General features: G+C 36.6%; 1 protein-coding gene across 1 annotated transcript in view; it reads right to left on the bottom strand.

Annotated features, from left to right (window-relative positions):
• NCKAP5 (NCK associated protein 5) overlaps positions 1–16,619 on the bottom strand; it is a 674,947-nt gene that overhangs the window by 435,951 nt on the left and 222,377 nt on the right. The window contains exon 3 of the mRNA XM_070957028.1: positions 8,474–8,547. Within this exon, the coding sequence (XP_070813129.1) occupies positions 8,474–8,547 (74 nt within the window). The remainder of the gene's footprint in view (positions 1–8,473; positions 8,548–16,619) is intronic.

Genomic DNA, 16,619 nt, shown 5'->3' with positions numbered 1-16,619 from the left:
CAGCCATATTTAACATTTTAATATTATAATTGCTGAATACATTGCTGCGCACTAGCTAGGAAAGAGAGGAAAAAGTCTGGATCATGAATATCATACAGCAGTTAAACCCTAGCATAGAACATTATATTTGGTTTCCCTTTTTCCCCCTTTTATTCCCAGGCTTGCATAAGCTAACTCTTAAATTGCAATCCTATCCTTGACTATTCTGAAGGAAGCCCCACCATTCTCTACTAAGATTATTTTGCCCTGCAGCTTTTTTTTTTTAATTTTATTTATATGCCACCCTTCTCTGGAGACTCAGGGTGGCTTACAATGCGTTAAGCAATAGCCTTCATACTTTTGTATATTTTATACAAAGTCAGCTTATTGCCCCCACAATCTGGGTCCTCATTTTACCTACCTTAGAAAGGATGGAAGGCTGAGTCAACCTTGAGCCTGGTGAGATTTGAACTTGCAGTAATTGCAGGCAGCTGATGTTAATAACAGTGCTTTAGTCTGCTGTGCCACCAGGGCTATCCCTTGGTTAATTAGAGTGAATAAAAAAAGTTATCAACTGCAATGAAACAAATTATTTTTTTGGGGGGGGGGAAGATTATAGAAGATGCATCTTCATTCAGCATTTTGAGAAACCTGCTGTCAGAGGAATGTGTTAGCATTCCAAATAGTGCCTCCTCAAACATTTGAAGCAGGGGTCTGCAACCTTAAGTACTCAAAGAGCCATTTGAACCCGTTTCCCACAGAAAAGAAAACACCGGGAGCCACAAAATCTGGGTGGGCATAGCCAACTCGATGTCACTCAATTCCACCAGACACATGACCCCCCCTAGCCACGCCTATCCAGTCGGTCATTAGGGCAGAGAACCAGTTGTTAAAAAACACCGGGAACCACAAAACCCTTTTGACATCTCTCTCTCTCTCTCTCTCCTCCCTCCCTCCTTCCCTCCTCCCTCTCTCTGTATCTCTCTGTCTTTGCCCTGGCTGCTTCTCCATCCCCCGCCATCACCCTTACCTTCTCAGGCCAGGTGAGGAGTGACTGGGAGGGGAGGGCAAGGGGTGGGGCCAACCAGTGGTGGGATCACCCGACAGGGAGTCACAGCAGAGGGCCCAAAAAGCTGCATGTGGCTCCAGAGCTGCAGGTTGCTGACCCCTGATTTGAAGTAATAGCACTTGAGATGTCTTCTCTTCTCACAGCGTTATGACATGATGGCATGAAATGTGCTCTTTGAGGAAGTGAGGGCTGATCTGCACAAGTGGTTTGCCCCAGCATGAATCCAGTCCAGTCCATAATTTCTTGAGGCAAAGAATGCATGATTTTTTTCCCATAGCCCATAAGGAAGGCAACAGCTGCCTGCCTTTTCCTGGGACTCATTAAGTCATGTTTTCTGATTTGTCCTGGCACAATCTCTGCTGTCCACAATTGTCTGCTGTGCTCATTGTATGCAAACACCTACACAGGCAAACCACCTGCAGGATGGAGATACTGCTACCTCTGAACAGTTTATTCTTGAAACAAAGTCATCAGCTGAAATCCCAGCTTTCTTTCTGTTTAATCTTACTGGTATAATAGAGAATTTGTGGGTCTTAAAAAAAAAAGTAGGTGAAATTGACAAGCTCCTTCCTTCCTTCCTTCCTTCCTTCCTTCCTTCCTTCCTTCCTTCCTTCCTTCCTTCCTTTGTTAGTCCACTAATGGTCTCCCCATTGGGAAGCCTGGACACTCTCTCTAGTGCTCCGCTTAACGACTTAAGTGATCACTCAACAACCGCAACTGGGAGACCCAGCATTATGGTTGTGGAGCAAAGTGGTCATGTGGCATCTCATTTAGTGACCATTCTGCTTAACAACCAAGATTCTGGGCACAGTTTTGCATAAACGGAGGACCACCTGTACTGCAGAAAATTTTTGTGTTGTTTTTAATATTTTGGCTGCCCCCCCCCAAAGTAGGTCATTCTGACCCATTGAAAGTTGAATGGCATAAAAATGTTAACAAAATAAAAAAAAAATAACATAAGTGAACTTATTGTTTGGTCTTTGTACAGTCAGAAAGAGTTCTACTCATTCCCATATATGGCTTCTCTTAGAAGAAAAGTGGTGGCAGTTGGAATTATCAGTTACTGCCCTACAGGAAGTGGCAATTGCTGTGTATATATCAAGATCTTAAGGAACATACACACTCTCTCTCTCTCTTTCTCTCTCTCTCTCTCTGTATCTATCTCTTACAGTTTTAAATGCTAATTTGCTGAATTAGAAATGTATATCTATCTCTTAAATTAGATTGGAGAGTCTCCCTGTATATTGCTGCACTAGAGCTGCCTTCAATTTCAGCTGTGAACCACAGAAACTTCTGGAGAGTCACAGCTTCCCGAATCTTGATTAAAATATCTCATTTGTGTTCTTTTTAATCTTCTGGTTTTTCTCCTGCCACTTTGAATCATTGGCAATAGAGAAGGTGAGGACGCTTGGTGTCTGTAAATGAAACTGCAGGGGGGGGGGGGTAGAAAAGAGTTTACTCTCTCTTTGCAAAATAAACATTTCTGTCTAAATTGCTGATGTTCCAGGCTTAATGTGATGGAATTCCCAGAGCCTCAAAATGAAAATGGACATTTTGAAAATACTGAGGAACAAGAACAGATGGGACATTTTTATGGCATCAAATTATTATCAAACATCCTCCCCGTGTATCCAAGAAACAGAAAGAAGATCAAATGCAAAGGAAGCACACAGAAACTTTGACACATTTTGTTAATGAGAACCAAGTTACATATATTCAGTTTCAAAAATTATTCAACATAAATCCTTTTTTCCTAAATCTGTCTATTCAGAATCTGTGTCATAATCTCACTTTTTGTAGTACTGAACTAATTTAAGGGCAGTATCATATCTCAAAATTTTCTAAATCTGAGTTTAAAATGTTATACTTTAATGCTATATTGATGTTATTTTAATATCAGCTATATAAAAGTATGGAAGAAAATGCTGAAAGATCCGAACAGTTTCATCCACCTGGCTAAGCCTTTATTTCTTTTTCAATTTCTTTCGTAGCTCTCCCATCACTGATTTCTACTTAATCTTTTTTAAAGTCTAAATCAGTAGAGTTTAGTGCCTGTCTCTGATTGTCAGTTCTGTATAATCCACCCATTCTCCTCAGCTATGTAGATAGTCAGTTCTGATAAATAAATGTAAACTGTTGTATTAATTTACAAGAACTAAATATATTACAGGAATTGATGGTGTGCTACATGTTTGTAATAAAATAGATGCAAATTAATGATCAATAAACTTTTAAATTTCTTGTTTCACCAAAATTTTGACTAACTGTGGAACAAATGTTAGTTGTTGCATGATTTATTAAATATTTATTTATTTATTTTGTTAAATATTCAGGAACAGTTTCCTCCAATTTAGTAGATTATTTTGTATCAGAGGTTTTTTAAAAACTGCTATTGAATACAGAAGTTGAATACAATTAATATTAGGCTTTACAAAGGAAAATAATTTCTAACACAGCTAAATGAGCATCAAAATTTTCAAAGCATAGAAGAAAGAGACACACATACAGACAAACTGTGGAAGTAGATCGTATCTCAAAATTATCTAAAGCTAGGTTTAAAACTTTCTATTTTAATGCTATGTTGATATTATTTTAATATAAAGTATATAAAAAGCAAAGGAAAAGATACTGAAAGCCTTAAAAAGTTGGATTTGAACAGATTGTTAAGAGGTTTTTATCTTCTGCGATAGTAACTAAAGACTGAGGTGCAAAATAAATCAGGAATGCAAGTTCTTGATCTATTTTTGCAAAATGTTATGAAACATGAGCTAAGCCTAAGTATCCCCAAGGAAATGAGATAGTAGCAATAAATTTTCATGCTCCAGAACAGATGGCCGTGCCACATGAAGAAAGCAAAATGTATCAGGCTCTGTGAAATGAGAGAGAGAAGAAAACTCCTTGTCCACATGTTCTTGCAAACTGTGCTACGTGTGTTATGATAGGCATTCTGTATGAGCAGCATGACATCACGTTTAGTCTCCTTTCTGTCTCTCTCTCATCTCGGTTGCTATAAATCAGCCGGAACTGTGAGTAATGCTGAAGGAGTTAAACGTTCAAAATTTGTGTCTGTCTCTTTTATTAGCTAGCTAGAGTAAACTGGAGGCTATCGTTCAATGTCAGGTTCAGCATCCAATGACCCAATACGTTAAATTGTGGCAACCACAAATCAAGGGCATAATGAAGTCTGAGAAAGTGGACTATCCTGATTTATTAGGACATCTGTCTGACTATAGACAATCTAGTGTTGCCCTTGGACAGCATCAGTTATTCCCATGGTCTTCTACTTATCAGACTGGCCTTCAAAAAAAGAAGAGGAAGAATGCCACAGAAAGTTGCCAATATCCCAAGGTTTTGCTTCAGTATTTGGAAAGATTAACTTTTTAAAAAAAGAATCAAGTGAGATCGGCAAATATTAACTGGCACATAAATACTAACAGCAAAATTCTATTGTTTATACTATTTGTACTATCATTGGAACTGAAATTAAAGGCTGTTTAAGTTTTGGATGTTGGTTGAAATAGAGAAATAGAAAATGATCTAGAAGATAAAGCAACAAACTTATGTGGAAATATGTTTTCTCTATATATTTATCTTTATATAAGCAATATAATCTTGACTATAAGAGCAAGAAAAAGACTATATTGTAACATCTCATTTTTATTCCTTATATTTTGAACTAATTATAAAATTGTGTAAATCTAGATTCCACATGTTCTTATACAGCATTCTTTAGAGTAGTGGATATTACCTTTGTATACAACTGCTCCCCACCCATCCTCTCAAGTAGTTTACATCGGTTGGATAGCTGTCATAAATGGTGGTGAGCAGAGTGCTTCGTGGGAATGCTAGAAACAATGAAAGTCTACCTGTGTCCCCTTTCATGCTTAGGACCTAGCAGTGAGTCACAACTCTTCTGAAACTGCATGGCTTAGTTCATCCCATCTCATTTCCTGTATCGGATGAGAAGAGCACATCTTTGTTCTTCTGTCCTGGCCCCTTTTTACAGAGGCACGAATGAGAGTGTTTTAACAAACTGCATCACTGTTTGGTTTGATGGCAGCAGTTCCTCAGATAGAAAGTCCATACAGAGAGTGGTAAGGACAATCAAGAAGATTATAGGAAGCTTGCCTCCCATTATTCAGGATACTGCTTATAAGTGCTATGTGCTTAGAGCTCAAAGTATTGTCAGAGACCCCACACACCCACTTTACAGTCAGCTTCTGTTGCTCCCCTCTGGGAGGAGGTTTCAAAGTATTTCTACCAGATTCTGTAACAGCTTTGTTCCCTATGCCATCCATCTGGTAAACTTGCAAGATTCATTTTTCTCACCATGTACAAGTATACTTCCAAACTAGACTGTGTTGTTTCTCTGTGTCATATACCATATTTTTCGGAGTATAAGACACACTTTTCTCCCCCTAAAAGAGGGTGGAAATGTTGGTGCATCTTATACACCAAATACAGCCATTTTGGTCTCCCGAAGCCCTGCCCCACTTGTCCCATTTTTGCAAATAATGGGCCTGTTTTTCACAAAAACAAGGTGCGCAGAGGGTTTGGGAGGCCTGCAGAGTGCTCCTGGGGGCTGGGGGAGGGCAACCCCCTTTTTTTTTCTTACTTACCTCTTCGAAATCTTGGTGCGTCTTATACACTGGTGCATCTTAATAATCCAAAAAATACGGGAATATATGTGGGTATATGCATAATTTTGTATTTATTTATTTATTTTGTCATGTTTATGTAGTGTATATTGGATGTGATGGCCTTTTGAGAGTTGTACACAACAAAATTTCATTTTAATGTATGCAAATTAGTGTACATTTAAAGTGACAATAAAGTTATTCTAAGTCTTCTAAATTTAAGTCTTGATTTGGCAGGGGTCTAATAGGACACATTTCAAGATTACTGTGTCCATTGCAAATGAGAGTGATTGCACTTGATAATTCGCTGATAGTGCATAGAGAGAATTACCTTATATATCCTCAGGAGTAACCAGGGTTTCTTCTTCATATTTTTTGAGGTTACTTGCAACACTTAAGAGGCCTTGGTTTTGAACTTCTTGTTTAAATAACAGCCATCTCTAGCCTAGAGATGAGTTCAACTTTTCTCAATTGCATAAGCAAAGGTTTTCTTGAGTGGATACTGGGCTCAAATTATCCAAATGCAGCTTTTATCTGTTTCTGATAAAACAGATTTAAAATAAGTAAAGTCTGCTTTAAATTGAAAAGATGTATATGCATTGAAAAATAATATTTATCTGATTAGTATTATTTATCTCTCCCTACCCATCTCTTCATTATCATTCATTAAATCATTTATCGCAACACAAATGTGTGTGTTTTCTTCATTTGTTTGCAGAATAAGTGCCCAAATGTCTTCCCCCTTTATTTCTTGTAAGATATATAGACAGACAGATATATTTGTGTACAAGTATGTACACAATTGTATATTTTAATCATAGCAATCTTTCAAGTCACAAGGTGCTGAATCAATGGAACTAATAGTTAAGAAGTACTGGATTAAGGGGCCTTGAAACTGAGACCAAGTCTCGCAAGCATAAACCTAAAATTAGAGGTCATAGTTAGACAAAAATGAGGTTCCATTTGTGAAACCTGTGTCTGTCAAAAGCATCTCGTGCAGTCAGTGTGGCTAGCAACTTAACAGGATCTGAGAAGGAATGTAGCAAGCAAGATTGTCTAAAGAAAACAGTGGCTGAGTAGAATAGTCCAAAGCACTCCTTGGAATACTTACTTATTGGATTAAATAATTATCCAAGATATTGTGGGATCTCTTTAGCTGCTTTTTTTACATTCCAGTTTTCAGCATCTAAACATATGCAGTGCTCTGCCTATTAATCATCTTCCCTTATTATCTGCTTTGGATTTACTTCATCTCATTCTACAGTCTTTAGACTTGTTTTTATAATTTTGCTAAATCCTTTATATGGGTCATAGTTTTAACATATATTGTTAAGAACAGGGAATGCATCACACTGAATCAAATACAACATTGTTGTGTGTTCTTTTCCCCCATTGGAAGCATAGGAAAGCATTTTACCTTTGACCTTAAAGTTAAAGAATAGAGAATAGAAAATGTGCAAGAATAGAAAATATAAGATTAAAGCTGTCACATCTAGCTGGGAATAAGAAAACACTGTACTTAATTGGATTAGGTCTGAGAAGATCAGCAGAAGATTGCCCTATAAGGATCCAGTTCTATAATTATATAGCCAACAGTAAGCTTAAATGAATATAAAGAGTCTTTTAAAGAAACACATTTAGTATTGCACTCTAAGCCTGTATTTCTATATATAGAAATATATAACAATATATTTCTATACATACAATTATACATGTATTCTATACATATATATGTAGAAGTGCATAGAAATATATTTCTATATACTTGAGAAGGTTCACTGAGATCACAGGACTTAATTTTGCATAGAAATATACAGATTTACACTGAAAATATTACTTTGCTGATTTAACATTTATGTTTGTAAAGCTTTTGCCCTTAAAAGGATAAATAAAAAATATATATAGCCAGAAGCAAATGTGGGCTTTCTAGTCTTGATATAAACTGTTCATTTCAATTAATATTACTTTGAGAATGATTTTCATTTCATCAACGATACAAAGTTGGATAGTTACAGTTCTAAAAGGAAGTAAAGTCAACACGCTGTTCAATACATTAATCCACTCAGCAGTACACACAATTACAGTAACTAAATTTTAAGTGTTCCAGTTCACATTTCAATCCCTGGGACAAAATAAACTTAGATCCATCTGCCTGAGAAGAATTCATCTGCAGACTGCAGTCTTAGCTAAAACTATACATACGCAAAGAGAAAACAATTTAATGCATATGATTCATGTGACCCTAACATTTTAGTTGATTTTATACACAAATGTCTTAAAAGCTGCTAAAATAATAAAAAATAATAAAAAATTTCCCCATTTAATGAACACTTGCAAACTAGGATTTCAAAGGAAAAAATCAGTATAATATTTTTGGATATCAGTGATTTTTTTCCTAATAAAGTGCAGCAGATTTTTTAAACATGTACAATATAATAGAAACATGAATCTTATCAGTATAATATACAAAGCAGGAACCTCTCTGGTAATGTGCTTACATTATTTTTATAGTATTGTTTTAATGAGAAATAAATTTAGTTTCATTTATAGTGAAAAGAAAATGTCATTTTTGCAACATCTAACAACAAATATCTGTTGATCTTAGGTGTTCATGAAAGTATATTTAATATTATGAACATATATAGGACTTGACACCAAATTTGACATTAAGAGAAAAGATAAGGGCCAATCCTGAATTGACGTTGAAAGTGTCAAGTCTGGGTTATTCTTACTACTGATTAAATAGGAATAAGACCATGTTACTGATTTGTATTCCAAATCTACCTACTTCCATAAGTTCCAGCGCTGTTCTTCCAGTTGAGTTAGCAAGTAATCTATGTATTTATTTGAGTCCATGTACTCCTGCAGGAAAGAAAAAAAAATTATCAGTGAATTTCTGAAAGGCAAGAAGTAATAGTAGATAAAGGTTTTGAATAATTTTTAAATTGCCATTTTCTCTCTCTGTATGTACTCCTACAGTTAAAAGCTTTAAGAAAGGGGGAAAGTAGCATTTAAATTGGGGAAATGATTTAGGAAAGAAATTAAATGGTCCTCTAATTAGAGAGTCTCAATAAAATTTGGAGTCAAATGTCGACTTTAAAATAAAAATTAAAAGCTCAGGAAAGTCCTTCTGACCTATGCACAATATAATTTAATGGTAAAATTCACATAAATGCTCAGTCACAGAGAGGATGGGAGAGAGAGGCTTTTTCTTGTGGTCATACTACATAGGTCTTGATTTTGTAACAACTTGAATTCCTTTTTGTTCTTTATGTTAAAAATGAACGCAAAACAGATTGATGGCAATTAGGGTATCTTCTTATTCTGTTATATGATATTTAAAATGCTTCAACAAGATGACAGTGGATATTGCCACTGCTAAGAAAAAATCTGGGTTATGTGCGGTATATATAATCAAGATGATAGTGTTTGCCCCTTGTTTTATTACCTAAAAACTCAAAATCCATCCTTCCCTTAGGAGAGCATATATTTTTGCATTCATTGATTGTAATGCTTTATTATTCATTGAGAAGGTTTGCAGCTGTGGAATGAATGGCAGGCTTTTATTCAACCATTTGTCCTCATAACTGAAGAGTACAAGAAAGTCCAAGTCCATCAATAATGCAATATTCCCACATATCTTTTTTTCATGAAGATAATACGTTACAAGATGACAACTGTACCTTTTCTTTTCCTAGTGTTTCTCAGGAGGTTTTTTTAGCTTAGAATATACTCTGAATTAAGACTAGGTATTTTAATGCTCCTACACACCACCAGAAAGCGTTTTCAGGAGGACACACCAAAGAATTCTGAGGCATTTTTTAAGTAGACAACTAAATTATACAATAGTAATTGATGAAATTGTAAATGGAGCATGCTAAAGCTTCAGTGTAATTTTGGTTTTGGATAACAACATGGGATACATTGGGCCAGATGTTTCAATCCATGAAAAGGATCTGATTAGGAAGAACAGAAAAGTTGATAATTATGGCAGTTCACACTACCTGTTTCGCTACCCTAATGAAATTAATAAAATGGATTACTATATGGCAATAAATAATCATCCTATAGAAAAACATTTATCATTAGTCTCGGTCTTAAAAATCTATTCAACATTTTAGAATACAGATAGTCCTCGCCTTACAATTGTTCATTTAGTCACCATTCGAAGTTATAATGGCACTGAAAAATGTGACTGATGACCATTTTTCACACTTATGACCCCTGCAGCATGCCGTGGTCATGTGATTTACATTCAGATACTTGACAATTGGCTCATATTTATGACGGTTGCAATGTCTTGGGGTCATGTGATCTCCTTTTGCGACCTTCTGATGAGCAAAGTCAATGGGGAAACCAGATTCACTTAACAACCAGGTTACTAACTTAACTGCAATGATTCACCTAACAAAGGTGGCAAGAAAAGTCATAAAACGGGACAAAACTCACTTAACAAATTTCTCTTTTAGCAACATAAATTCTGGGCTCAATTGTGGTCGTAACTCGAGGGCCACCTGTAATGGCCATATATTCAACAGCATTGTATAGCTGGTGCAGTTTAATGCTGTGCAGAAAATTCAAGTTGTATCACTGTTACACTGATGAGATGATGTTGAATCTAATACAATAATTATTTTTCAAAAGAATATGAAACAAATCTGTTGGAAAAGGTACCAGGCATCTCTGATTGCAGACATTTACATATTGATATTTGATAACCATATCAAAAAAGAGAGTTCTGAACATTGTTTTCATAATAGAAGTGGAGGGTATCAAGTTGAGGAAGACTATTCTGAGAATTAAGCTTGTGAACATTTTACCTCTCAGTTTTGTTAGAAATGTATGCTTCTATTTTATTGAATTACAGGCTCCAACTTTGTTTTGAAGCAACCATCCAAAGAAAGCATACAGGAATAAATCTGTTATTGGAAACCATGAAGTATCCTTGATGCTCTCTGAGCTTGATTGTTTTCTTGCAGATGTTTCATTACTCAAACTAGGGAACATCATCAGTGCTAGACCCCTCATTTCAAAATTGAGATACAAATATCCTCCTTTATTGAAAACCATGTGATAGCTCCTACTTTGCTCTTTGCTTAGCACCCCTTGCCAAATCATAAGCAGTAAAATATGAGTCTCAGTAAAAAAAAAAAAAAAAAAAAACACACAACTTGGAGTGGACACATTTCTAAGTATTCTGTACCTCTCCCAAAAATCAGCATCTAAATCAGTGTTGTGGTGTATGGTCATTGTTATTGACCTGTTCTCCTATTTATATGGATTTTTTTAAAAAAATTTCCTATTGCAAAGAAAGCAAGTAATGCATTTGCAAGGTAGTCCATACAAGAAGCAACTCAGAAGTACTAGTTCTAATGTAAGGTTGCATTAACAGATTCTTGAAAGTCTGGAAATCCAAATCTTCCCTCCCCTCAACTTTACAGTCCCAAAAATCAGGGTGGATACCTTTTGAGATATGTGCCATCGACACCCCCCTGCTGTTGCTCATCTGACTATTGTCTAGTCTGAGGTGCTTCTTGTTGTCTCCTGAGATCATCCCACACTCTGTTACAAAATGATCTCAAATCCTTCCAAACTTTACATTCTTCTAGAAAATATTAATATTTTATAAATTAATTATACATATAAGGGGTACCCACAGGAGAAAGGCATGTTTTAAATGTTGCTGAGCTGTGAGCTACACAGAAGCTATGCATGTAGCTGTGAGCTACATTCGACATTTCAACATCATTGAGACATCCTGCCTGTTTGGAGGGAGGATAATAATAGACATTTTAATAAGAAAATTCAGTTATTCAGAGTGAAACAAAGACTTCTTATGCTGTTGTAACCACAGGGAAAAGCTTATATAAAACGGGCTTTACCTGTCACCCCAAATCCCTCCCTGTAATCTGTTTCCAAGAATGTCCCAAGATGAATGATCTGGGATGCAAACCAAACAGAAAATCCAAGCTAAGAAGCATGTTCATTTGCTGTTGGATTAACACTACAACCTAATCTTCCTCGGCTTACTTATTACTCCCCTCCTTCATTTTAATTTGTGTTACTATCCATAATTGTATTTACCAAAAATAAATGTCATGGTCAGATGGTTTGCTATGAAAAATTAGCAAAAAGCCCAAAACCAAGGAATTTTACAAGCCGCTCACATTATGTTCTGGAAACTGAATTCCTTTTAATTTTGAACATAATCTTTTAAAACAAACAGTTGCAGCTGCTTTTAACAACATTTTACACAGAGTGCTCAACTGATCATAATATTTCAACATTAGCATGTCATATTAAATCTCAGCAGAAAAGTTTAAACCTGTTTTATAAACTTCCATGTTGAATCCCATTGTTTTGAAAGCTTGTTTTGGCTAGGCATGCTTCTCTCAAATCTTTTGAGAGACCATACACATGAATGCATTTCGATTCAGTACGAGGCTGCTTTAAAACCCAATCCAGTACTCTATGCATTTTGGCCAAGAAATGCCTTACATTCATGGTCAAGGAAGCAAGGCAGCAAAATAATAATAATAATAAAAACCTGAGAGCTTTTATTATCCCTATTTTAATAATGCAATTTTATACAAGTGTGGTTCACTTAAAACTATATTGTTTCTATGGATCTTGGATTTTTCTACATAGTGCTCCAGCCAAATCCTATTTGTTTTGTTTTGTTTAGATCCCAAAGTTTTATTAGAACTTAGAAGAGAAAGCATCAGCTTGCAAATGAAGCCTAATTTTATGGATTTCAAATGAAAACAAGAACTGAAGGGTTGGAAAACACTGACAACTTCCCTCCCCAAAAGTGGGATATTATAATTGTGATAGAATGTAGTGACGAGGTGGATTCCCAGGAGAGAGGGGGTCATTCCAGAGGAGTAAGAAGCAACTCAGTCCAGATATTACAATGCATTCAGAAAGTATTCAGACCCTCCCCACTTTACTTTTGGCAATTTTGTTATGCTGCAGCCTGATTCTATAGTTGTTGAAATTGATTTTTTTCTCATTAATCTACATTCAGTACCCCATAATGACAAAGTGAAAACAGAATTTTAGAAATGTCTGTAAATTTATTAAAAAGAAAAAAAACTGAAATATCGCATTGGCATAAGTATTCAGACCCTTTGCAACAACACTTGAAATTTAGCTCAGGTACCTCACATTTCTCTTGATTGTTACTGACATGTTTCTACACCTTGATTGGAATCGAACTGTGGTAAATTAAATTGATTGGACATGATTTGGAAAGGGACACACCTCTCTATAGAAGGCTCCACAGTTGACAATGCATACTGTAGCAGAGCAAAAGCCACGAGGTCATAAGAACTGCTTGCAGAGCTCAGAGATAGGATTTGCAAGCGACAGATCTGGGGAAGGCTACAATAAATTTTCTGTTGCACTGATGGTTCCTAAGAGCACATGGCCTCCATAATTCTCAAATGGAAGAAGTTTGGCACAAACAGGACTCTTCCAAGAGCTGGATGCCCAGCCAAACTGAGCAATCAGGAGAGAAGGGCCTTAGATCCTGTGTGGAGATGGGACAGAGTTCCAGAAGGACAACCATTACTGCAGCCCTCCACCGATCTGAGCTTTATGCCAGAGTGGCTAGACAGAAGCCTGTCTTCAGTGAAAAACACATGAAAGAGTTTGGCTTAGAGTTTGCCAAAAAAAAAAAAAAAGCACAGTCCTCTCAGACTGTGAGGAACCAGATTCTCTGGTCTGATGAAACCAAGATTGAACTTTTTGGCCTCAATTCTTAATGTTATGTCTGGAGGAAACTAGGCACCGCTCATCACCTGCCCAATATCATCCCAACAGTGAAGCATAATGGTGGTAGCATCATGCTATGGGGGTGTTTTTCAGCAGCAGGGACTGGATGACTGGTCATGGTGGAGGGAAAGCTTAATGGAGTAAAGTACAGGGATATCCTCAGTGAAAACCTGTTCCACACACTCAGGACCTGAGACTGGACCGATGGTTTACTTTCCAACATGACAACGATCCTAAGCACATAACCAAGACAACACAGTGGCATAGGGACAATTCTGTCACTGTTATTAATGAGGAAAAAAATGAATTTCAACAACTGTAGAATCAGTTGTTTCTACAGTTACAAAACAAAATCATTTTGTATAACAAAATTGACAAAACTGAAAGGGATCTGAATACTTTCTGAATGCACTGTATATGTGAAAGAAAGAGGGTGAATATAGCCCGTCTCTAAACATTCACAGTGTCTTCAGTCTGGCAAGATTCTGGCTATAGATGTGAAAACATAAATAACTCCTCTTGTAAGAATCACAATTTGTCTTTCTTGGTTTTGGGCCTAACAACAATTGGCCTAAAAGGCAGTTGTCACAGAAAGAAAGGAAATTGAGCAAGGGGAGAAGGATAAGTAAGTTCAATGTAATCTGTATTTAATCTATTGCCATTACTGGGCAATTGTTTGTAAGAACATAGGTTCTACAAAATGTGATGCACATTGCACTAAATGTATATGATAGTTTTAAGTTTCTGACCATTGGACATCTTCAAGTGACTTATCAATATGATAGGTCAAAGAAGTCATGGAATGTTAACAAGCATGAAAAGTGTTTTATGTGCTGTGCTAGAGAAACCTAGGAAAGCCCCCCCTCCCCCTTTAATGCAATTTTTATGAGTTTCTGAAAGCAATCTTGAGTCTTTCAATTTGGCTCTAGAGCTATGTGCAAAACTTTAAAAATAATTATGATTTTACTTTTGCTGCAGTCTTGCACAGTTTCTTCAGCAAGATGGATAACTTTTGCCTGATATAGATAGATCCTTACAACTTAACGTTAGTCTTTAGTGCCCTAAGATGCCTTGTTACCTTGTTCCTTTTTATTGTATTTTCCGAGCTCATATTAGCCTAAAATCAGTGCTAAGAAAAATGATATAAAAGCTCAGCAGTAACTCTCTCACTATGCAAAGGCACCTTCCTCAAGAAATGAACAAATCTGGCATTATTTTGTTTTCTTTCTAATTTAACTGATTTGTGACAGGTTTTCCCCAGTAGACAGATTCAGCATTTTAATAACATGCTCTGCTTGGCTGTATTTCTTCCAATAATTGCATTTTACAAGCATTTGCTACTAACAGAAGATTTTTGTGTGTGTATGCGTTCACCTAATATGCACATTTGGAATGCATTTTTTAAAAACATGAATTGCTTTGGATGAAAAAATTCAGGATATCAGCATATGATTCAGCTTCAGTACATATATTGGGGAAATGAATCACAATCCATACGAATTACCCACTCCACTCTGGCCCAGTCTTGCCTTTTATGCATATGCCATATGAGGTAAGATTTCTGTGGCCATTTTATACCAGCAAGGTTTCCAGAAGATAAGGAGAACAGAAAAATCAACATATGTGGTTGTTCAAGTAATCTTTTTCAAGCTGTCTGTGAGGGGAAAATGTCCTTATCCAGTAAAATATAGCAGCCATTTTACTGTTTGTCTTTTCCTATGCTCTAATGGACTCCACCCCATGATACATCTTCTCTTAAGACCTTCACTGTCACGTACGGAAAGCCATTGTAGAGTGGAGTAGTTCTTGAGGTATTGATCTAGGAATGGGTGACGTAGGTTCTAACCCATCTTCAGCTATGGAAGCTCACTGACTGAGTTTGGGCTAAGCCACTTTTCTCTATGCAACCTACATCACTAGCTTCTTGTGGTGGGAAAAATTAGAAAGCGCACAACCTTGCTTGCATTTTGCAAAGCTATAGAAACAATCCTACTCTGAAGGGTTTGGGGAAAAGATGGCATTCCTGGATCTTATTCGTAACGTGTGTTATTTTGGTTTATATTTATTCTGTAAATCGCCTCAAGCTGTGAGAGGTATCGAGATGAGTGTAAATATATACACACACAACATACAAAAATATGGGTGGGGAGGAGGTCCTTGATGCTCTCTGAGTTTGGTTGTTTTCTTTCAGATGTTTCATTACCCAAACTAGGAAACATCATCAGTGCTAGTAAGGAGAGGCATGTGTAGAACTTTCAAAAGACCCAAAAAGTCTTTCTCCTCCCCTCAGGCAGATATCATTAAGTAATGTTGATCCCTGTAACAAGTATCTCACTTGAAATGCTCAAACATCATTGACCAAGGTCTATTTTTAGCTACTTACCTTTCTATTCATCCTAATTTTCACCAAGCAGATGTGACCACTTGCCAACCAGAAACTGGATCTGAGGGAGTTTTCTGAAGCTTGTAATTGCTCGTCTATATAAAACTCATTAAACCTTTGTGTAGAGAGGCAACATCTGTTTGGCTTATCCCTTTTAAAATTAAGGACACTGAGTCACGTGCATTTCAGAACAAAGAGCTAGATAAATTCTAGGTGGAATGTTCTCTGTAAGCACTGAGGAGGAAAACTCATCAAAATTCTTCAGTCCACGGACTCCTGTTTGGTGGCTATGTCTGTCTTTAGAAAAACATTGCCGACTTAGAAAATCATTCCCCAGAGCTATATACAGTAGCTCCTGTATGTTGTGACCTGTCATGAAAATGCAGACATGAATGATTAGCGATGAGAGGCCAACAGGAGTGCAGAAGCCAACGCTGCCTTGTCTGTAGACATGCCAACACATTCTTCACTCTTTTAGTAAGACAGCTGAAAGGCAGCTTACTTTCATTGTTTCCTGCAGTCCTTTGTCTTTCTTTTCCGTGTCTGGCAGGGCACCCAGTTCTAGCCACAAATATTTTTTTTTTGCTGCAAGAATAGGGCTTGTTAAGGCAGGTTGGAAAGCAGCATCTGCTCTGCAGTAGCCAGCAGTGCTGATTTCATCACTGCTTCTACCTTGTTTAAAGGGCAATTGCTCTGCAATGAATATTAGATTTGGCCTGTTCATATGACCTCATGCATATACCAAGTTAGGCATATATTCACATGGGTATACATT

Source organism: Pituophis catenifer, unplaced genomic scaffold (assembly GCF_029215685.1).
Source record: "Pituophis catenifer annectens isolate HBS135680 unplaced genomic scaffold, rPitCat1.0.hap2 SCAF_1, whole genome shotgun sequence".
Classification (NCBI taxonomy): domain Eukaryota; kingdom Metazoa; phylum Chordata; class Lepidosauria; order Squamata; family Colubridae; genus Pituophis; species Pituophis catenifer.
Note: the sequence above shows the minus strand (reverse complement) of the source record. Positions and strands in the feature narration are given on the sequence as shown.